General features: G+C 36.7%; 1 protein-coding gene across 1 annotated transcript; it reads left to right on the forward strand.

Annotated features, from left to right (window-relative positions):
* The first annotated feature begins 491 nt into the window (after positions 1-491).
* Positions 492-16913, forward strand: LOC125656760 (neurogenic locus notch homolog protein 1-like). Its single transcript, XM_056143139.1, has 8 exons — positions 492-571; positions 3308-3456; positions 5511-5643; positions 6161-6339; positions 7326-7444; positions 7750-11679; positions 13214-13367; positions 16687-16913. The coding sequence occupies exons 1-8, from the start codon at positions 494-496 to the stop codon at positions 16730-16732; spliced, it is 4788 nt and encodes a 1595-aa protein (XP_055999114.1). The 5' UTR covers positions 492-493; the 3' UTR covers positions 16733-16913.
* The last annotated feature ends 8663 nt before the right edge of the window (positions 16914-25576 follow it).

The raw sequence follows: 25576 nt of genomic DNA on the forward strand, positions 1-25576 counted from the left end.
GAGATAAAGTGTTAATGAATGATGAGATAAAGTGTTAATGAATGATGAGATAAAGTGAAAATGTATGTGGTGTATATACGTATTCACCGGAATGAAGAATGCAATGAACACAAAATACACTTCGAAAAGAAGTGTCTGTCATAGCATGGTGCATCTTTGAGCAGGGAGGGGGGGGGGGGGGTGTCTTTATCGTGCCATATCTGCTGTGACACAGAGTCTCGGTTTGTGCGGTCTCATCCGATGGATCATTGCATTTATTTGCCTCTTACGACAAGCAAGGGGTACTGAGGACCTATTCTAACCCAGATCCCCAAGGGACTACTATTCTGGTGTCTATTATATAAATGAATTCAAGCATTGTTAGACTAAACATTCCACATAGCATTGTCTAATGGTCTTCAATGACTGAGACATGAGTATGCATCATCCCGATAATTGTTATCTCTGACCTCACACACATTGCCCGGTAAATCCACAAACTATGAAAGTAGTGATGAAAACAGGAAGTGTGAAGATGGGGTTTCTGCCCTGTGTTTTCTTCACCGCCGCCTTGTGTCTCGCCCAGATACAGGTAATGTACTGAATTCATTTTTGTTGTATCATTGCAGTCGTTTAAGGTATATTCAACTTGTCCGCCTGAAAATTTACATCAACATTTCTTCTTTCATTTCGGAACAAATGCTCACATCATGATACTGTATAAATGCACCGAGTTTTTGTTCACTTTGCTTGCCATATTGTTCGACACGCTCATAACTGGGTGGTGAGAATTCCATAAGCATGACAAAAGAATGACATCCAGAGTTACCTCTCTTAATATATTATTACTCATATGGAGACGTCTCCATTACCGCTGAAGGGCTGTAAATTCCAGGCCTATGCTCGGTGCTTATGGCCATTGAGCAGGGAGGGATCTTTATCGTGCCACACCTGCTGTGACACTGGACCTCGGTTTTTGCAGTCTCATCTGAAGGACCGCCACATCTAGTCGCCTCTTACGACGAGTAAGGTGTACTGAGGACCCATTCTAACCCGGATCTCCACGGGGCAGTTTTGATCAGAGAGATATTTGAATCACTGTTAAGGATGTATGATAAATTTGATATGAAGGAAACATGGAGGATATGTACAGCAGTATTTTGAAATCAAAAACTTTCAAATTTACTTTATTTAATCAAACAATGCAGTCTTAGTACAAAACAATCGGGGGGGGGGGGGGGGGGTTAAACCCTAGCTGGACTCGATCTACAGTTCAGTAGTCGACGAGGTACTCAGATATTGCTGATAGTCATATTTTGATCCATATTTGAAAAGAAATTCAACCATTACACCGTGTACCATCGTGACCATGGTGACAAGATTCAGTAACGCAGCGGTTCTAGATTTTTGAAGCGATCGGTCTATTTTTTTTAATTTTTTTTTCAAAAACAACATAAATGAGAATGTCTTTTTATATTCTTGTGACAGATTACCATGGTTCTTTCTCAAATTAATTCAAACCTAGAATTCAGCTCATGAAGCAAACATCCGTGCGAAGTTTCGTAGGTACTCGATATTAAACACGAGTATTTGAGAAAAGTAACTACTTTCATTCAAAGTAGGGGGCATATTCTGTTTCTTAATACTTCTGTGCGTTCCGTGCGATATGTGTTAGACAAAGAAAACTCTCATTTATGTTATTTTTGAGAAAAATAGACCGATCGCTTCAAAAATCTAGAACCCCTGCATTACTGAATCTTTTCACCATGGTCACGATGGTCCACGGTGCATTATGACGATGTAGAGTGTCTCCTTAAGGAACACCAAAAGTGTATATATTGACTAATTTAAACATTTTTTGTGAAGTATGACTTTACCATTGAAAGAGACAAGCTTTCAATTATTTTATATTGATATTTTTTGTGATTTTTCCGGGATAATAAAAAAACATGTTTTGTTTGCAAATATGAGATATTAAAGCCAGCGTTATGCTGGTATTTGATACATGATATGGATATGATATGACATGAATATCTTTGATAAACATGTCTAAACGACTCCGATAAACGTTTTAATTTTACAAATAAAAACATGCATGTATTTATAAAAATTGAAAACGTTATCTGTTAATATTTTTAAAATGTATGAAGAATCTTCAAAACACATGTCAATTAATTAACAGATTTATCGAAGAAATATATATTTTTAAAGAAACTGAAACGAAATGGTCAAAATTCAGAATTATTTCGATTTTTCAAATTTGAACGAAGCCCGATCCAAATTATAAAAAAGTAGTAACCGAGAACATATTGTAATCAGAAAACTACATTTCCTTGATGTCAAATGGTTTACAAATTAAATGATTTTATTAAGGAAGCTAATTTCTTGATGAAATGTGCATACAATTAGCAGCAATATGATTATTTTAGTAATGTTTATAAATTTTGGTCAAGATCAGTTCTTTTTCTCTATCGCTGTTTCAAATTTAAAGTACAGCCATATATCTTAAGTTTGGTCATTTCATTAAAAAGATCTTTGTCCAATGCATCTTTTGTTTCTAATTGACATGTTTTTGAAAATTTTATCCGTAGATTTAAAATAATACTAAAAAAATGACTTTTTATTTTCATAAACAGTTTTTTCTAACACATTATAACGTCTACCTGAATCATTTAGATATTCATATCATGTATTAAATCTCAGCCAAATTTGGACTATAGATTGTCATATATTTGCAAACAAAACACCTTTTTTTATCATTCCGGAAAAATCACAAAAATCGTATGGAATAATTTAGACATTGTATTCGCTTTTGAGAGTGAATCATGGTTCTTACTAGGTGTTTAAATGAGGCATTAAATAAAATGTTAGGGCAACGGGTCACCTTTAGTCGTGAAAGAAAATTCGTGTATTTGATATAACATGTACAGCTTGGGTCTGGGGGTGACGGTGTAAATTTTCAGCATTTGCACCTCATAGTGTTTCTCATTATTTGTGTTCTAAAATGTTAATTACTTATCCGTCAAACAACGATTTCAAAAATTTAATCTCGCAAATCTCTTCCATGGTACATTGAAAAACATTAGAAAGTTTTGTCTAACTAGTAACTTTAATGTTACATTAATCCAGCGTTAACAATTCTCACGCATATAAAATATGATGAAGTCAAATTTATGAGATTCTCATCCGATATTTTGAGATACGCACTTGTAAACACATTATGAATTAAACCTCGCAAATGTTCTTCAAATGGTACGTTAGGTTTTCGTAACTATTTTTGAGAAGCATTGACTCTTCTCTATGATCAATTTCTTTTTATATTTGGCAGATGATATCTTGTAAAACAACGTTCTTCTTCGATGTCAGTGAAATCCGAAATATCGGAAATAAGATTCAGGGAGGAGCTTGTTGTCAAGGCTTGAATGGCACTCAGTGCAGTGCGTTGTGTCGACCAATTCTGACTATATGTCTTACAACGTAAGTTTTATATAACAGTACAAATTACATAGGAAATTTAACTTCTCATTCTGTTGATAGTGGTGTGATATTTTGGAAAAGTTTGCAAGGTGAAAATACACCATAAGAAACTTAAGTTTACGAAACTTTGGACACTCGAAAATAAGGAATTAAATTTAAGCTCAGTAAAATTGTCCTTAAATATCAATACGAGAGGTCTTGTGAAATACAAGAATTTTCTGAAAAACATTTCATTATCAGATAGAATTAAGAAAAAATATGTATGAGTATTCTGATTTTTATTACAGAGATTTCCCGATATGCACAGATGTTGATTTTTTTTTCTTTTACTAGAACCATCCCTTTGAGATTTATTTCAGTTATTTACGTATTCAATCGATAGAGAAAGTGAAAATGCATCTATATCCATAATAAAAGGTTAACAGAAAAACCTGATAATTTCACAATTTGGATTTTGTCAACAGAGAAAGAAAAGGTGATGATAACAAACATTGATCAATCTCAGAACTACTATAAATAAAACAGAAATAAGAGAATGACAAGCACAGCCCCTTGACTAGGAGGAGTAAGCATCACCTGTCGACCGGCCACACCCGCTTTGAGTCCTATTTCTTGATTAGGTAAAAAGAGTAATCCGCAGTTAGATTTGAAACACGTCAAACAGCACTTTACCCAATGACAGGTTGTATTAGTAGATTAGATCGTTATAACGCCCATGAAATTGGCGAAATGCTGACTTCAAACGGAACTGTTGAAATTTCTATATCACCAACTTGTTTGTCAGCCGCCTACTTCAATTTTTCCAAAAAAAACAAAAAAAACAAAACAAATACGGACGATCTGCAGAACAAGCTCTTGTGTATCGAATCTGATGAGACATGCACATCATATACAGGTGATGATGGGATATTGCTATATAATTATGGAAAGTTGACGATGGAGAAGCTGAAATCGTTTGTCATAAAGTTGAGTTGGTAGATTGAGATTGTTCACTTTTCATTATCTTCACCCTTTTTAGCATCAACATCATAGCACTTGTGTCCACAATCCTAGTGGTAATTAAAAAAGTAATTGTGGTAATTGTTGGGATGACTAAGCACAAGATATGAATATTTCTGAATTCTGTTGAATCCACCTTCGATTATGCCGTGTTAAATTACGTCTGAAGTTTATCTTTCACAGTAGTCAATATTTTAAAAGGAGTAAAGATAGAACAAATCTTAATCTTATGCAGTGTACAGTATATCCTAAGGTATCAGTCGCCATGTTTGTGTATGTGTGTGCATGAGTGTGTACGTGCGTGCGCGCGTGTGTGTGTGTGCGTGACCTCGGATACTGAATTCGTGAATTAGATAGAAAAAAAACCAAAGAGTCATAAAGGATTAGCTTTCTAGGAGTCATTGCACTCTTTCAATAATAGAGGCAGTGAATCTTGGGATGAATTAGAAACCTGGTTTCTAGATTAGTAAATGAGTCAAGGAGACTAAAAGATTAAAAGTAGAACAAGATAAACATTGCTATATATATTAATATTGCCTCCCAGTTTTTCTTTGTTTGTCTATAGGCTCCGCCATGGTTCATGGTGATAGTATGTATTCGGCTTGAAATATGTCTATGGAAAACGGCAAGAAATGGCTGGAGATAGGGAGAGCTGTAGTCATTTAAAAAAGATAACAGTTGTAATCTGTTTTAAATAATTATATCAACATCGTTTTAATACAACGAGATTATGTATTATGCCATTCAAATTCTCTCTTTGTAATTCGTAAAACATCATTGTACCCCCCCCCCCCCCCCCAAGAAGTTCAATTTCAATACTTCACAATTTTCTATATATTGTTTTTCTAAACATAAATCACAAAAATCGTTTTGGTATTCAATACTCTAATGACACTGGTAGTGTGGAATGGACGCACACTTTGACGATTCTCAAGGTAAAAACAAAGTCCTTGATATAAAAAGTCCTTGTTTGATTTGCAAATTCGGATACAACTATGTTTCGTGGATGAGGTGAAACAAAAATACATTAAACCTTTTTTCTATATATTTGGTAGTGTTTTAAGAAATGACTCCAATATGTGTGACAATTCCGTTACAACGACTGTCGACATGAAACGAGAGGATGTGATACTTGGATCCAGAATAGGAAACGCAACCAACCCTCTACTGGTAGAAGTGGACGAATGGGTGAGGAGTTTACTTGCTTATGTATATGAACCCTGAACAAAGGATTTCGGTTAAAGTAAATAGATGTTTCTATTATCTGATGATTTAGCAATGGTTTTAAAGATTCGGATGCATGATAGAAAATATTGTCAGGTTGATGAAAAATAGACATGTCTGCATATTTGCTTATCGTACACAACGCAAAGCATTGAATCATGATATGTGTGTTAATAAGAAATCAGTTGAATATTATATCAAGATCGAATCTTCATTTTTGGAATCCATGAAATACATTTTCCAAAACATATTCGTACATGATGCATTTATTTGATAGCAATATGGAGTAATTGCTGATGGCGCCTTCTAAAGAGGATCTATTTAGCTCGAATTAATTATTTTATATCTGTATTTCAAAGTGTTTGAAACACGAATATATCGAATTTAATACCAACTCTATATATTTCTGTTATTTTACTAAGGTAAGATACTTATAAAAATGTGTTGTGTTATCTATATTATTTGTTAACATTATGTACAGCATGGATCATGGGGTAGGATCGATATCACAGTGAAAGACAGGCAGTCTTCATCACAACCCGTAATCTACAGGACGGAGTTTCCAAATTATCATCTAAGAATTGGAGACAATATACTTTCTCAGAATTGGAGACAGAAACGACTAACATCGTCTTTCGTTATTGACAGGAATCAGTTCAGGTTTGTTTTACACCAAACAAGCTCACATACTCGCCATGTAATATTCAATCTTTAACAACAAAGTACATAAAGAAATGGTGAAAATAATGAACGGTGATCAATCTCATAACGCCTACAAGGAATATAAAATAGAAACTTGGGCAAACACGGATTCCTGGATATGCCAGAGGTGTAATCAAGCACTTAAAAGGAGTAACCATCCCCTGTCGACCAATCAAATTCACCATGAGTCCTATATCTTCATCAGGTAAACGGAGTAATCCGTAGTCAGAAATAGTGTGCCAAAACAGCCTAACAATGGGTATGAAACACGTCAGACAGCATTTGAGGTAATGACAGGTTGTATTGGCAAACTAGATCGTTATAACGAATTTGCGAAATGCTGACTTTTAACGATACTGTTGAAACCCTTGTAATATCGACTTGTCAGTATTTAGCCTACTTCGATTTTAAAATGATCATAAGCAGAACAAGCTTTTGTGTATCGAATCAGCTGAGAATCACTATATGCAGGTGATAATTGAATACTGCTACATGAATATTGGAAGTTGACGATGGAAAAACTGAAATGATCCCGTTTGTCATATTAAAATGAGTTCTTAGTTTGCTGTGTCTCTGAGTCGTTCAGTTTCAGAATTTTCCCGAAATACAAGAAATTTACAAAGGAATGCACATGTACGATTTGCACGCAATTCTAATTTACATAATATTTCTTGATACATTTTATACTTCTATAGGGATTCATCAAACGTTAAATGTAGACAGAATACTGTTGATCACACTACTGATATATTTAAAGGTAGAAAGTGTGATCAGTCAACAGGGGGTGTTTCCTCCTACACACTTGATCTTTCAAGGGGTCCGTCTTTGCCCTGTTCTTTATTTCTTATTCTTTGTAGGATTATGAAATTGATTAATGTTTATTATCTTCATCTTTTTCATTGAACTTTCATTCAATTAAGAACTTTTTTTTTACATTCCAATAGTATAACAATAACATACAAGGCCTACTGTTCCGAGGGATATTATGGGACACACTGTACAGAGCACTGCCCGGGTAACCCAAACAAGTGTACAATTAACGGTCATACCTACTGTAAAATGGGTAAATTATATTTTTTTTCAAAAAAGATTCAACAGCAAAAAAATTCATATGAAAATTAAAGTAATTCTACAATATATATATATATATATATATATATATATATATATATATATATATATACATGTATATATATATATATATATATATATATCTATATATCTGTGTGTGTGTGTGTGTGTGTGTGTGTGTGTGTGTGTGTGTGTGTGTGTGTGTGTGTGTGTGTGTGAATTATTGCAATGCTAACTACTCTGTCTTTCAAACTGAGATTTTGAATTCCTAACCAGTTGCACCAATTTCTTTTAAAGGTTGGCGTGGCGTCAACTGTGACCAAGATATAAATGAATGTTCTACACGCAATTTCTGCAATCGTGGTAACTGTACAAACACTGTTGGTAGTTTTCATTGTACCTGTCCTCCCTCCGTGTACGGTCTGAAGTGTCAAATTGATGAGGATGAATGTTTACTGGAGCCTTGTAATGGTGGAGAGTGTATCAACAAAATAGGGAGTTACCAGTGTCAGTGTAAGAACGGAACTACTGGTACAAACTGTGAAACTTTAACGGCGCACACGTGTTCCGGCATCACGTGTAATAACCATGGAGCGTGTAGTGTCCAACACCATAAGGCAGTGTGTACGTGTGATACAGGCTACTCTGGGACTGACTGCTCGGTCAGAGACTTCTGTAGAAACAACAATTGTCAACATAATTCTACTTGCATTAATGTTGACAAAAGCTATATCTGTTATTGCCCAAAAGGTTATAATGGTCCATATTGCGAAATTCAGGACTATTGCTCCAGCAACCCTTGCCAAAATTCGGGAATTTGTACAAATACACCCACAGCATATCGATGCAAATGCGTGGATTATTTTTTCGGGAGAACTTGTGGCGAATATGACTACTGTGGACGGAATTGCATCGGTAATGGTATTTGCCATACTATAGAAAAGAACCATAGTTGCACTTGTCACGCGGGATTCAAAGGTAATGACTGTGAAATTCGTGACTATTGCTACAATGTGAACTGCTCAAATCGAGGACAATGCTCTAACAAACAATTCACATACACATGTATATGCAACGCCGGATACATCGGTAAAGACTGTGAGTCACGTGATCATTGCTATAATACTACTTGCTATCAACATGGAAGGTGTATGAATACACATGACGATTACACTTGTAATTGTAGCCAAGGTTATATTGGTAAGGATTGTGAATATGACAGTTGCCTCAATCACACTTGCCAAAATGGTGCGACATGTCAATACAATGTATCCGGCAACAGGAGCTTTTGTATTTGTCCTTCCGGATATTATGGGGATCAATGCGAAAAATGTTTGGGACATACGTGCATTCATTTTCCCAACACTGTATCGGTTTTCCCATCGACCGTGTACACTCCCCCTTCCCACAACTCAACAGTTATATATAAAAGACAATGCAGTTCTTCGTCCTGTAATAATCATGGCAAGTGTTTCCCAGAAAATAATTCAAAAGGTTATCTTTGTGAATGTGAAGAAGCCTGGTCTGGTCTGGACTGTGAACGCTTTGATTATTGTCACAACATCAGCTGCTCTCAGCACGGAACCTGTTTTGTCGGCCAGACGGATTTCTTTTGCTTCTGTGAAAAACACCATTTAGGCAAAACATGCAATGTGTCTAATTATTGTAAATCTGACTCTTGTACATCACCACGTGTTTGTAAGGAAAAAGAAGATGGATATATTTGTGGCTGTCCAGATGGATTAAGTGGAGTCCACTGTGAAATGGTGAATCATTGCTTCAATAACCCGTGTGGAGAGCACGGTTTATGCAATAATTCTAATACAGGGTTTAAATGCATCTGTGAAAAAGGTTGGATTGGTCCCAACTGTTCTGATATTGACTACTGCTATGGTGATCCCTGTGGAAGTCATGGAATCTGTCAATATTCATTCAATGATTTCAACTGTACCTGCAGGTCGGGTTACACAGGAAGTCAGTGTAATGAGACGGACTTTTGTTACTGGAATTCATGTCATAATAATGGGACGTGTATATCAACGTCAGTGGACTATCTATGTATTTGTCCAAACATGTGGACCGGTAAAAACTGTTCGGAGAGAAATATCTGTCTCTTGGATAACCCTTGCAATAAGCATGGACATTGTTATCAAAATGAGTCCGATTTTCACTGTTCTTGTTCTGTAGGTTGGATGGGTCGTTTCTGCAATATTTCTGATCATTGTCACAGTTCTCCTTGTGGAGATCACGGGACTTGTCAAAATAACCTAGATTCCTTCCACTGTATTTGTGATTCACGATGGACGGGTAATAATTGTCAAATTGATGCGTGTGAAAATCAGACTTGTAGCTACAATGGGATATGTACTGCGCGATATTCAACATATCATTGTGAGTGCAGTAAAGGATGGGTTGGTAAAAGATGTGGCATTCCTGATCCGTGTCAGAATATCTCCTGTGAAAATGGTGGTATCTGTCAACCTAAACTTGTGCGAAATGTAGACATTCTTGACCCAATATCTTTATTCAAACCGGAAAATTCTTCAGACGATATTAACATTACAACAGTTCCTGAATGTAAGTGTCCGAACGAATGGGAAGGCCGACTATGCGAAAATGATGTCAATGAGTGTTTAAACAAAACCGCTTGTAACGGGCATGGGTATTGCATTAACAATGTGGGGAATCACACCTGTATATGCGAACATGGTTGGAGAGGGTTGAACTGTGAAGAAAACATTAATGAATGTATATCAATCCCTTGTGAAAATGATGGAACCTGCATAGATGGCATAAACAGTTTTTCCTGCATTTGTTCTGACTTCTGGGAAGGTGATTCTTGTCAGCGAGATGTGAACGAATGCAAGTATTTCCCTTGTGGAGTTCATGGAAAGTGTATAAATTCTGAAGGAAACTACACCTGTATTTGTGAAGATTCCTGGACAGGCAGACACTGTGAAAGTCACATCAAATCGTGCACATTAGAACCATGCAAAAACAACGCTACCTGCATAGACCTTGAAGAAACTTTCTTCTGTACATGCATCAATAGATTCACCGGGCGGTATTGCAACACCGATATTGACGAATGTTCAACTACTCCGTGCAAAAATGGCGCAACTTGTCTCAATACTTATGGCTCTTATCACTGTTTATGTTCAAAAGAATGGACTGGTTTATATTGCGAGGAAGATGTCGACGAATGCTCCAGTGACCCTTGTCCGAGAAACACTACGTGTATCAACACATTAAAAGGATATCATTGCGCTGATTGTTCTACTTTCCCCTGCTCAAACGGAGGACGGTGTGCTGATACTGAGGTCGGGCCTGTATGCAATTGCTCGATCCACTGGACGGGGTCTACCTGTCAGCAGCGAAACTACTGTTACAATAATCCTTGTGGTCCTTTGGAAGTTTGTATAAACACGAACACGGCCTATTCGTGTGAGTACCATCCCTGTATAAGTTCACCATGTCAAAATAATGGATCTTGTACAGAAACTGGTGTTGGAGTGGTCTGTAATTGTTCTTATGGATGGACGGGTCATACATGCGCGGAGAGAGATTACTGTGCTTTCACATCCTGTTTCAATAATGGCACTTGCATGAATACTGACGTATCTTCTCAGTGTCAATGCACTGAAGATTGGTATGGTGATAAATGTGAAAACTTCAATTTCTGTCACTCCTCTCCGTGCCTTCATGGTGGGGTGTGTAGAAATATACAAGGAAATTTTACGTGTGAATGTCCGCGAGGCTGGATAGGAACACAATGCGAAACACGTGATTATTGTTATAATTTGCCATGCTTGAACAATGGCCTTTGTATCAACCACAATACATCATATTCATGTTCTTGCACGGCACAATGGACAGGAATGAACTGTGAGTCGTATAATTATTGTCATATCAATCCTTGTAACAACAGGGGATTCTGTTTTAATAATGATACAAATTATATGTGTTCGTGCAATCGTGGTTTCATGGGTAGAAACTGTGACGAAACCGATTATTGTGCATCCAGTCCTTGTTTGAATAATGGAACTTGCGCCTCGGAGCCGTACGGGTACCTTTGTCACTGCCACGCAGGCTACATAGGAAAAAGCTGTGAGCGTGATATGGACGAATGTGCTTTTGATCTGTGCCCTGTGAGATCAACATGCTTCAATAACAATGGCGGATACACCTGCGTATGGAACGACAGGCGACGTAGAGGCAATGTAACGGGTAATACAATTATCTGTACTTTTATCTTTGTAAAAACATATCCTTTTACTTGGGATAAGAATTGAAGTTTACCCCAAAATATAAAATGTGTCATAGAGGATGGTCCCTTTTTCAGTTTTACTAATTAAAAGATCAGAAAGCATCTGTTGTGGTATGATCCCCCGACAAAATCGATTAATCATTGAACAGATGAGATTGATCACTGTTCGTTATCCTCACCTTTCATATTGGATTTACCAATGGTTGTCTATGGTAATTAAGCTTATTAATGGTGGGACAATCAAGCTATATATTTCAGTACACCTTCTGTAACAAACCTTATAATTATATATGTATAATAATAGTCTAAATTCAAAGACATATATTAGAAATTGTAGAGTAATTAAATTATGTAAATTAGTGGTTACCATGAAAGTCTTTTGATAGTAACAGATACATCTGTCACGAATAAAACTATGAATGTAAGAGGAATGTGCTTAGAAAACTTTAACAAGAAGACAGGAAATCGGTTTCTGTAGCTTCATTTCTATTGTGAGATGTAATTTATGACGGGTTTTAATATATCTGTCATAAAAAGGTCAGGGTAATTCAACTCCACTTCCTGCTTTGTGAATCTTGCAGCAATTCTACAGTTATGTGTCTAGGAAAACGTGTGTATTGAATTAATGTTTACGTGTGTTTACTTATTGTCTTTTTTTAGTTTTACGCATCTGCGAAAATCATTTACTCTACAGATACCTCACCAGATGCAAATAAATTGAATATTGACCTATGCATCACTCTCAATACAGTAGCAGTGAAAAGTATGTAATAAGCAATCATACGAAAGACCCGTAACCTTTACTATACTGCCTATTCTAAGCGCGTTCTGTTCGATGCGTCTGCAGAACAAGGCATGTCTTGGTTGCAGAGCGAGTGTCCTAACCAGGGTACAACAGCGACTGGAAACTTTAGCAGTAGCGGATCCAGAAACTTTTAAAAATAGGGTTGCGAGACCAAGTTTGTTTCTTTTCCGCCCAAGACAAATTAATTGACGTCAAAAATTGAAAATGTCTGTTCGAAATTGTTCAACCAAATAAGGGGGTGGGTAACAGCTGTAACTCCATTCACTGGCGGATTTAAGGTAAATCGTAGAAAACAATACTAAATAGGAGACATATTTCAAGACTTATAAAATCTGTAAAATCCAGGAATTTCCATCCCCTGACCGCAATTCCTGGATCCACTCCTGCCATATATGTCATAAATAGAATAAATGTAGCCTGTCGGTTAGGATGTTCGCTTCGAAAGGCTCTGAGGTCAATCATTGATAGCTGCGTTTAAACGAATACGTTAAGCGATGTAGTTGCTGTTCCAGAATTAAAAGTGAAAGTTTCGGGTCATTCGGACTAGACCCAAATAGTCAAGGTTTCGTAACATAGGCGTTCCATCACTGCTATGACATTGGTCATTATGCGTATTTCATTTAACCTATAGCTAGTAACGGAAATACATTAACAAATAATCACTGACTAAACTTCTTATCTTTATCTAGGTAGACGGATCCACACAATGGAACTTCCATATACAGCAAACACATTGAACTTGGTGAACAATCAGACGTTACTTAGGTCATTACTTGCAAAGGATGTGTGCGAATATCCTAGACACTTCGCCCTTCATCCACTGAGTTTGAAAGCATCACCTAGGTAAGTTTGGTCAACACTTTGCTATGAATTTACGAGTTCAACATATTTGAGTGGAGGATAAGTCCGAGTAATTGGATATTTTTACCAATAACTTAACTTTTACTTCGTCTGTTTCGAAATTCGTTAAGTTTATCGACGTTTCCTTGGAAATTAAGGCAACTACACGTAACTATGAGATTCACAAACTATAAACTGAATGCAAGGTGAAGATAACGAACAGTGATCAATCTCATAACTCCTACAATCAATACAAAATAGATAGTTGGGCAAACACGGGTCCCTGGACACACCAGAGGTGGGATCAGGTGCCTAGGAGGAGTAAGCATCCCCTGTCGACCAGTCACACCCGCCTTGAGCCCTATATCCTGATCAGGTAAAAGGAGTTATCCGCAGTCAAAATCAGTGTGCCAAGAACAGCTTAACAATCGGTATGAAACACGTCAGACAGCATTTGATCCAATGCGAGGTTGTATTGACGAACTAGATCGTTATAACGACCATAGAATTTGCGAAATGCTGACTTCAATCGAGACTGTTGAAATCCCTGTACCATCAACTTGTTTGTCAGTAGCTTACCTCGATTTAAAAACTGACTATACCCAGAACAAGCTCTTGCATATCGAATCAGTTGAGATATATAAACACCATATGCAGGTGATAATGGAATATTGCCACATAAATGTGGGAAGTTGACGATGGAGAACCTGAAATCATCCCGTTTGTCATACAGGTGAGTTGTCAGTTTGCCGTTAATGTCTACTTTCAATAAAATATCTAAGTATGAAGCAGAAGTGGACGACTCTGTGATGTCCTTTATTTCGAGCTCACAAGGATATATCAAATCGACATAGGAATGAAAACTATAAAGCGTGTTGGTGTTTTACAAATTTTCATGAAAAATAACAACCACAATCCTTCGTTAGATCAAACTTGACCTATGTTTACAAATGTTCCCCCTGACGTTACTACATGTACCATCCTACAAATGGACATTTTCCCTGACGTCATCTAAACAAAAAATTATCAAAGGTTTCTTTATCAAATCTTCGAAAGTGTAACATCCTTTTCCCCGAAATGTTCATCCTATCATTTATGGGATAGTAAGGCAGTGTCTGAGGTTGAGGTTTGTTTATTGATTATAAAGATGAAAATGTCAATCTCATCAAAAGGATAATATCGAAGCCATCTTCACTAAAATTCAGTTTGGAATTACTGATTTCATATAGTACAGAGACATACACAAATAAAAACCTTGATTCCACCAAGTAATACTGAACATGTATAGATTCGTTTTTGATTATTACAGGTAAAATTGATATGTATGATAAAAAAAAAGATACACTTACTTACAATCGCTTTTGCAATGTTACTAATAAAAAAAGGACTCCTCGGATAAAAATATTATCTCTGTTACGCAAGAATTAAATACGTAATGCCACCTACAGTATCATCTTCAACTATTTGATAATTTATAATAGCATACTTGTAATTTAAATGTATTTCTGATACATTTTTCTATATCCGCCTCCGCTTTAGCAAACGTTAGTCTCGAAAATCAAAATAATGGTGGTGACACCATGCACTAGCTGAAGACAATGCGGCGCGTAACTTGATTAACTTACGAAAGTACAAAATAAGATATGTAACATTCCAATTGAATGAAATAAAAGTTGGTTGGTTTTTTTCACTTATCTTCATGTTAGTCGATAAATTTCTGTTTACAAATTGGATTTAAGAATGCGCATGCGCTAGCGAGGGAATTATCATAAGGCACAATTGCGCATGTCTTGAACAAAATTAAAAATAGCTAATTGTAAACAAATACAACTAACCACGTGTTCACAAAATAAAAATAGCGGCAGCTTTCATAAACATTTTACTGGTATAAACTGTTTATCAATTTTCAAGCATCGTTGAAAATCAACAAAAATATAGAAAACGAACGATTATATAGTCATACAGTTTACATGCCTTCAATATATCTAAGAATTGTAATGATTTCCTGATAATACGATGATGATGTGAACAAGTCGTTATGTATATAGTACTATCTGTTTCAATGAGGAATTCCGACAGAAATGAAAATAAAAGAATCAACATTTCTAAGAATGCAGGAGGGTGTGAATTACAACGCTTCACGCTGGCAGACTGATATTTACGTATCACAATGTTTACAAATTATCTGATAACCTTTACAGATTGAAATGTAAAGTTCACAGAATGAGATGTAAAATTTACAGATGAATATGTAAACTTTGCAGATTAAAGTGTGAAATTTCTCGATTAAGACATTTCTAGTGTAAGGCTTACAGATTAAAGTGTATCATACTGTAACGTTTCTGGGTTCGAAGATTCGGTTGCTCTGTCTGAGCAATTTGAGGAATAATTAATAAATGATAAAGCTCTCAATCAAGTATTTTAATTAAAAATATGTACAAATATCCTACTCAGTCCTGGAGCGCGTGCGCTTCCTAACTAAGTGAAATAGCATTCACACCTTTCGTAATAAAAACAACAAAGTCTCGAAAGCCTTATACAGGTACGTAAGACTTGTTAACCAAATTTGATTTCTCACCTAAACTGTACACAGGACTAACTCTGGTCGACTTCAATCTGGAACTGACTAAGAGCTCTGATGTCGCTGCTTTTATACCCTAATTAATCACGTGATCCCGGGAGATCTAAAGGGTGCAACAAACAGGAAGTACTTGCTCCACAGACAGAATGGGATAAATTGATTTCGATTCCTACGTTTGTTTCATTACAGTTTAAAGTGTGAATACACACTAAATTGTCGAAAATAAAATCTATGCCGCATTAATTCGGAGCCGTACCAACTGAATGGGTGAAATCAGGAGCACTAACCCTGTATACACGGAATTTCAAGCTTTCAAAATAGTTCTTCATTTCTGTATTATCGTGAACGCATCTTTAAAAAGTACATGTATGCCACTATAAGACTTTTTAATTTTACATGGTAATGAATAGGAAAACGTCATAAACTCTTCTCAAGAACAACAATAGTAGCTCTATAGTTTTTTTCCAATTGACATGAAAGCATTCTCATGAAGTGTAGACACGATTTCCATCACATCGTAGTCCAGGGGTTCGAGGGGGGGGGGGGGGGCACACAAGAGGGAATGGACATAATTAGGGTGTAATAATAGACTTGGGGAAGTCAGTAGTTCAGGTGAGCGATATGACTCATGGGCCTTCGGTTTTCTTTGATCTACAGGCTGGTGTGTAAAGAAATCACTGTGTGAAGATTCATTTTGTAGACTATATATCGTTAATACGTCGACATTTTCTTTTCCTTCAGTGAACGTATGGTGTGGCTGACTTTTCAAGCATCCTGTCAGAATTGACATACAGTTCATACACGAGTACTGATTTGGAGGGAGAGTCATACAGTTACAGTCAGTGGCACGTGTAAATTTGGCGATATTTTGTGAAATGATAACAATGACTACTTCCATATTTTTTTATTTGTCATTTTCAATCTCGAAACTTACAATTGTAATGTATGATTAAAGAAATATTAATTAATTCTGTGTGGCTTTATTCTAATTGATATTGGGATGTCCTGGTGAAATTAAATTTGACCACACACACCCCCAAAATACAATAATTGCTTAATTGTCTTGCTCTATGACACCGCAGCAAAACTACGATTTTGCGTAATATAGTTTTGCCTTCTTTTAAAATAACCGACCTTGTATTACGGGGATATAAATCAGTTTAGACATGGAGCAATTTCCATCACTGACGAAAAAGAGGATTCGGAAATCGCCGGTACCCCCCCCCCCCCTTTGTTTTCGAATTATAAAGTACTTAATACAGTTGTTGTAACGGTTACTAGTCAGTTTGTTATTTAATCTACATGGTCGAGGAAGTACAGAATATTCTTGGTTTAAGACTTGAAAATCCTGAAATATGACAGGAAACACACAGGAAGAACAGTTTCATCATTCATCCGTTTTCCTTTGTCACGTGACCATGGTTTGTAAAAGAATATTTGCTTCAATTAAAATTCTGTTATCAATTAATTCAATATTTACACAATATCCTGAATCATAGATACCTATGATGTCGGCTGATACGAAACTGATAGTTCGTGTATATTTTTCCATAGTCTCAAATCTAGGTCGTCACTTCAAATGGGGCTATGGAGTGCCAAATCAAAATAAACACAAATAATTGATTATATCATTAATCAGTTGAACATCTCATTCATTCAATTACTGCGCGTAATAATATAATGGATGCGGACCTTAAATCAATTTTAACTGCTTTCATCCATTGAATTGATGCGCGTCAAATGTTGCTATTATCAATTGAATAGATGTGCGCATTCATTAAATTGATGAGAGCAATATTTGATTTGATGCGAGCATCAATCTGATGAAATTATTGCTCGCAAAAATTTATTACAGCTTGGTATGACGAATTTGATAATCTCTTGAACTGAGTTGAAGATATTTTTGAATATTTACAACGATTTTGTAAACGAAATTAATGTGTGCATCAATTTGTTTAAAGAGAGTAACAATTAAGGAGACCATTAATTCACGATCGGTAGCTCCCTTGGAAAATATTGAAACCGAACGTCCCCAGAGAGCTACAGACCTATTGTCGTCCGTCGGCACACATTGCCCCTGATGATACTATGTGCCGAGACAACCCATTTCCCTAATTTAAGACAGTGCATACTAGTGTCCTCGGATACCCTTGATTAATGATGTGTTTTCACTGGACTTCCTGTAATAATTTAGGGTATATTTAGTTATTCAAAAACAACTGATATAATAACAAAAACTTTGGTAAGAGAGAGAGAGAGAGAGAGAGAGAGAGAGAGAGAGAGAGAGAGAGACTTTTATGGAATACTAAGAAAGTAAAATTACTATTGACTAAACGTGGGAATATATGTTGATTTTATGCTGTCAGGGTTATTTAAGAATAAAACATCCTGTAATACTTCCAGCGTCATATTTTTATTCTAAGAATCTGAAATATTATGTTCCTCTGGCCTGTACATGTGTTTATAATGGATTAAGATTTTTTTTTCTTTTATTGTTTAAACGTAAATAAATCCTTGGTACTTAGGTTTTCAAATATTCTTTCGTCACGTTTTGCCTACTGTTAAGTCACAGCTGTTTTCAAGGGGCGTTTTCTGTCAACCAGGACATTAAAAAAATTTCATTTTGCTGTATAAGGAAAACATACTCTGACGTCAAAATCAAAAAAAAAAGATTGCAAGATGTATAGCTCTTTGTCAGTGTTGATTTTATGAACTGTTGAGCTGTTGTAGATATCGTGGTCACAATAGGCAAACTTGGGCTTGGCAGATAATGTCACTTTAAAATGATTTTGTTTATTTTAGTTATCACATCTCTGGATTTATTGTCAGATCTACTCAGGAATATCAAGGGTTAAACAATAATGACGTACATGCATCTAATCTAAGTGTTGTATATAAGATAGTAAGTAAGGTGTGTACTTCAACTGTGTTAAAACGCGCCAGCTAAAACCTCAATGAATCATAGTTATATTTTCTTTTAAATAAAGTTTTATATTTGTATTGTCTTCTCTGCGTGATGGGTTTCTTGGACATGAAATATACAAACATAATGTATATATATGTAGTTTCTTTATAATATTGTCGTTTTATATATTGATCATAAAAGATAGTCCTTTAGGAGATTCATGGTCAATCACTTTATACAGTTTTATCTTTTTACACGCCCGTCATTAGACGGGACGTATTATGTTATGGCGCTGTCCGTGCGTCTGGCTGGCTGTCCGTCAATCACGGGTAATGTTTTTCGGACTTTTTTCCGTAACGGATGCATGTACAACTTTGAAATTTAGTCACAATATCTCCCTCAAGAATTGTAAGAATGAATTTGCATTTCAGCTGAATTGGTTTGTCGTTGACCTAATTTATAGCTATAAGTAGGTCAAACAGTTTTCCGGACTTTTTTCGTCACAGATACAGATATTGCCCTGAAATTTACACATAAGATTCCTTTCAGAGAAATACAAATACAGTTTGCATTTCAGCTGGATTAGTCCGTCCTTCCGTGACCTACGTTAGGACTAAAAGCAGGTGAAATAGTTTTCCGGGTTTTTTTTTCATTATGGATACAGATATTGCCCTGAAATTTAGTCGGAGGCTTTCTCTTGGAGGAATAAAAGTTCAGTTTGCATTTCAGCAGGATTGGTCCATCCATGGCTGAATTTTAAGCTAAAAATAGGTCAAACAGTTTTCCGGTCTTTTTTTAATTACGGATACAGATATTACCCTGATATTTAGTCATAGGCTTCCTCTCAGAGGAATACAAGTGCAGTTTACATTTCAGCTGGATTGGTCCATCCTTGACCTTCTTTTTGGAAAAATAAGTCAAACAGTTTTCTGGTCTTTTTTTTCCATTACAGATACAGATATTGCCCTGATATTTAGTCAAAGGCTTCCTCTTGGAGGAATAAAAGATCAGTTTGCATTTCAGCTTGATTGGTCCATTCTTGACCTACTTTTTGACTAAAAATAGGTCAGACAGTTTTCCGGACTTTTTTTCATTATTGATACAGATATTGCCCTGACATTTAGTCAGAGGCTTCCTCTTGAAGGAATACAAGTTCAGTTTGCATTTCAGCGGGATTGGTCATTCATTGACCTACTTTTTGGAAAACATTAGGTCAAAAAGTTTTGTGGGCTTTTTGTTTTTCATTACAGATATTGCTCTGATATTTAGTCTAAGGCTTCATCTCAGAGGGATACAAGTTCAGTTTGCATTTCAGCTGGATTGGTCCATCCTTGACCTACTTTTGGACTAAAATTAGGTCAGACAGTTTTCCAGGCTTTTTTGCATTACGGATACATATATTGCCCTGATATTTAGTCAAAGGCTCACTGTCCGACGGGCGTATATTGTACCGTTTGCGGTACTCTTAAGTGAGCTGAAAGCTCAAGTGCGACATTCTTATCACACTGTTCGGCGTCAGTCTGTCCGTCCTTCCGTAAACTTTAAACAATTTTGACTTCTCAAAAACCGCAAAGCTAATTTCAGCCAACATGTCACACAACATTCATGCGAAAGAGGATTCAAATTTGTTCTAATGAAGTGGCACGCCGTTCTTGAAGTGGAGACAATTTTGATTGGAATGAAAAAGAATTAGTAAATATATTGGGTAAGAACCACTGGGCTAATTTCAAACAATCATGACGCAAACCATTCCTGGATAAAGGGGGTTCAAGTTTATTCAAATGATGGGCCATGCTCGCTCGAAATGGGAAATAATCACAAAAATGCAAAATTACGATGGGGTCATTTAAAAATCTTCTCCAGAACCACTGGGCCAACTTACAGCACAGCTTTATGACATAATGTTCATTCCACCTTACACAAACCAAGGCCCCGGGGTAGAGCGGGGTCACAATAGGAGGACAAAGTTGTACATTTGGGATATATACGATAGATCTTTACAAACCTTCTCAAGAACAACAGGGTCATGATTACTCATATAAATATGCAAACATTTCTAAGTAGTGCAGATTTCACATTGTGGTCCCCAGGGGTAGAGTGAAGACAGCATTGGGTATAAAAATTTCATATAGAAATATATAGGGAAACCTTTAAAACAATTACAGCAGAGCCAGGAATACTCATTAAAATGCAGGCATTCCCATGTACATGCAATGCATATTGACGTTTCAAATTATGACGACCGACATTAAGATGGGCCCACAACAAGGGATCAATGTATTGCATAGGGATATATAATCTTATATATCAAGAAGAACAGGGTCACGATTCATCATCAGAATGCAAACATCCTCAGATAGTTCTGATTCGAATTTGCTCAAATTGTAGTCCTCTGGGGTAGAGTGAGGCCACAATAGAGGATCAAAGTTTTAAATGATAATATACAGAAACATCTTCAAAATGTTCTTCCCAATAACAGCAGGGTCATGATTAGTCATATTTATATATAAGCATTCCCAGAAAGTATAGACTGAAGTTTGTCCAAATCATGAGGGGGAGGGGGGGGGGTAGGATAGGGCCACAACAGAGGTTCAAAGTTTTATATGAGAATATATAGGGAAGAAACTTTAAAAATCTTCTTCTTAAGAACAGCAGGTCAATGATTAGGTATATTGATATCCAAACATATTCAAGCAGTGTAAATATAAGTTTGATTAATTCAGGGGCTCCAGAAATAGAATGGGGTCCATAGTACCATATCAAAGTCTGATCTGGGAATACAAAGGACATTAAAACAAATTCTTTTCAAGATTAACAGGACCACACTCAATTACCGGGTATGCAAACCAAAGGTGTGTTGATTTTGTTTAATGCTTTTATATAGCGTGTGTTTTATGATGGTTGTTCTGTCCTGTCTGTCTGAAATGTGAAGGGAGAAACATTTAAAGTCAGCATTTCGCAAATGCTATGGTCGTTTTAATGATCTAGTTTGCCAATACAATCTATCATTGGGTCAAATGCTGTCTGACATGTTTTTTACCGATTGTTAGGCCGTTCTTGGCACACTGATTATGACTACCGATTACTTCCTTTACCTGATCATAACATAGGACACACGGCGGGTGTGATTGGTCGACAGGGGATGCTTACTCCTCCTAGGCACCTGGCCTCACTTCTGGTATATCCAGGGGTCCGTGTTTGCCCAACTCTCTATTTTGTATTGCTTATAGGAGTTATGAGATTGATCATTGTTCGTTATATACACCTTGTAACCTTGGCCTTGGATTTTGACCTACTTTTCAGAATAGTTAACCTTGGCAATTTAATATAAGGCTTTCGAATTTTGAATATATATACTAGCGGAAAAAGAAACTGCATTATTTGATATATGAAAAAAGGATAAAAAAATAAAAATGAACAAATTTTATTTTTTGTAATACTGTTAACAAATGTATTCGTTAAAACATTTCATAATCCATTAATGTAAATGTCGAATAACGTCAATTTCAGCACACTCGAACGACACTGATATTCGAACTTGAATCAACAAAGTTAATAACACGTATGACCACCATTTGCATTCACGTATGCTTGACAACGGCGTCTCATGCATGCCACTAAATTGTTCAGAAATGCTTTAGGGATGTTGTTCCAGATGTTGATTAAAATATGGCCTAAATCAGCCAATGTCACTGGCTGATTTGGTAAACGGCGTAGACGCCGTTTCATTCCAACCCAGACGTGTTCGATCGGCGATAAATCGGGGGTGGGGGAGCTGGCCAAGGCACGACATCGACATTCTATTGAACAAAAAAGTCCCTGACTACACGTGCAGCATGTGGCCTTGCATTGTCTTGCTGCAGAGTGATATCGATGTGATTTTGCTGTCTCTGTATGAAGGGTATCACATGGCGCTGAATAATTTCGTCTCGATAGCGTACGCCGGTGAGATTTTCATTAACAATTTGTACAAGGGTCCTTCCACGTGCTGTTATTCCACCCCACACCATAACGCTACCTCCACCGAATTGTCGATGTTGCACAACACAAGCGTCCTGGCACCGCTCCCCAATGCGACAATACACTCTACAACGGCCGTCACTGCTATCAAAATGAAATCTGGATTCATCAGTGAACAGAATATAGGCCCAGTCCTGTATTCTGAATCGCAGATGTCGTCTGCACCACGATAGTCTAGCGATATGATGACGTTGAAGCAGTATTGGGTGCACCGCTGGATGTCTTGGTCTGATGTTGTGCTCGCGCAGACGATTACACACAGTTCTTGGACTGATTGGTTGAAGTCCAAGAATGCTACGAGCAGTCAAATTTGCTGTCTGGAAACGATTTCTCAGGTGCACAAGTCTAATGTGGTTGTCCTGCCGATGCGACGTCACAGGGGAACGCCCAGAACGTGGTCGATCCCGAGTGTTACAAGATTGTTGGAAACGTCTCCATAATGACTGGATGGTGTTCTGATGAACTTCAAAGTGTCTTGCTACAATATTCTGTGCCATCCCAGCTTGAAGCATCCCAACAGCACGATTACGTTGGTTTTCGCTGAGTCGTGACATGACAGAAGGGTACATTTTGTCAAAACTAAAGTGCTTTCCTTAACAAAGAGTGTCCAAACAAACCTTTTACACTTCTTACTCCAAACAGTATTGGCCAGTAAAACTCGTGTGTACGAGTAAATAATAAACAATATGTGTTCACTAACCATGAAAACGTCCGTGCATCTGAGTCGCGTACTATCCGATATTGTTATTAAAAAAATCACCGTTATCGATTGTTTAGATTTTATAAATATAAACAATAACTATAGAAACATTATACTAAATTTTATAATGCACAGTTTCTTTTTTCCGCTAGTATAGATACCTGATATTGCATGTCATGATTTCGTCTTGTGACGTGGTATCATGGTTATATCATGACTCTAAGGGGGTTAGGTTGTGGCCTCAATATGGGGTGAAATATTTCATGGGAATAAAGATTGCAGAAAATCTTTTCAAAATTCATATTAACTGAGCAACAGCAGGGCCAAGGTTACTCATATGAGCGATATAGCCCATGAGCCTCTTTAAAATTTATTTTTATGGTTTTTATTATTGCCTTCTATAATGGAAGGTAAATATTACAAATGGTGATCAATCTTATAAATCCAATAAGGAATACAAAATAAAGAGTTGGACAAATACGAACCCCTGGATATACCAAAGGTGGGATCTGGTGTCTGAAACGAGTAAGCATCCCCTATTGAGCAATCACACCCGCCGTGCGCCCTATGTCTTGATCAGGTCAATGGAGTAATCCGTATTCAAAGGTAGTGTACTAAGAACAGCCTAACAATCGGTATGAAACACGCTAGACAGCCTTTGACCCAATAATGTGAAGGATGTCATTGACAAGGACAATTTATATTGTGTTTATGAAAAACTTACTACTATCGTTTCAAACTATCAATATGAAATATATTCCTTTGGGAAGGCCTCGGGTATGTTTCTTAGCGATTTCATTTGAAATATTATTGTTGGTTCACCAAAGGAATTCTTAGTCTTGGTCTTGGTCTTGGTAAAGATATAAAAAAAAAATAGGTGACTCCGTTTCAGGTAAAGGTAGGCACGATTTAAAAATTATCAAAGGGATGGCAGTGAGCAGTGTCCTACGTAGGTTCAATGCTCTGTTTAGCCACAGCTGGTGACATTCCCTTGAAATGAAAGATCTTTCAGTACTTCGTAACATAATGGTAAGGAAATGAGAGAGGGAATGAATACTCCAGAAATGATTAACCCTCAAACGAATACTGGGGACCGGTCACTGTTTTCAACTGCATGCGATTTGTGGTGCTCTGATGATTTGTCGAAAACTTCTTTTCTATAGGTAGGAGAGTGTCAGGTATAATCATCATATATCATATTTCTCGAGAACGTTGAAATGGCAATAAAGATTACTTTGTTATTTAAAACTCCACCTTTCATTGTTAACTCTTATCAGCTATTTCACAGAAATAATTCACACACAACTTACATATAATAGGTCTTTTTTTTGGGGGGGGGGGGGGAGGGTATGTTTTCCGCCACACTCAACAATTTTTCAGTTATCTGGTGGCGCCCAGTTTTTATTGGTGGAAGAGAGAACCCAGGTACAATGTACCTGGGAAGAGACCACCGACCTTCCGAAAGTAAACTGGGAAACTTTCTCACTTACCGGCACGAGCGGGATTAGAACCCGCGCCGACAGAGGTGAGAGGCCGTGTGATTTTGAGCGCGATGCTCTAACCACTCGGCCACGGAGGCCCCCTACATATAATAGGAGTACATGAAGGTTTTCTTCATGTACTTTGTTAGTTTAAAAATTAACCAAACATCACAGTTATGAGAACACTTAAAGGGATAGTAATAATAATAATAATAATATTTATTTATATAGCGCCCTATATGACTATAAATATAAAACTCTAAAGCGCTGCACACAATAAAAATGATAGAGCACGTTATAAACGTAGTAAAGGGAAATTATAATAGCACTAAGACAGATAATATCAAAACAATGCTAGAAAAACATCAATAATGTGAAGTAAAATTACTACAGCATGATATGCATGAAAAAAGTGCCACGCCGTACAATCAAATGACATAAAATACAATAGTTGAAATAAATATACAATTATACACTTGAAAAAGTCATGTTAAAATGATGGTAAAGAAACCATAAAGATTTAAC

The sequence above is a fragment of the Ostrea edulis genome, chromosome 7 (genome assembly GCF_947568905.1).
Source record: "Ostrea edulis chromosome 7, xbOstEdul1.1, whole genome shotgun sequence".
Lineage (NCBI taxonomy): Eukaryota > Metazoa > Mollusca > Bivalvia > Ostreida > Ostreidae > Ostrea > Ostrea edulis.

Excerpts from the sequence above, each read along its gene's own strand:
- LOC125656760 (XM_056143139.1), top strand. The coding sequence starts at position 494 with ATGAAAACAGGAAGTGTGAAGATGGGGTTTCTGCCCTGTGTTTTCTTC. Across the intron at positions 7,445-7,749 it reads TCATACCTACTGTAAAATGG|GTTGGCGTGGCGTCAACTGT; the intron begins GTAAATTATATT and ends TTTCTTTTAAAG. Across the intron at positions 11,680-13,213 it reads ACGTAGAGGCAATGTAACGG|GTAGACGGATCCACACAATG; the intron begins GTAATACAATTA and ends ATCTTTATCTAG.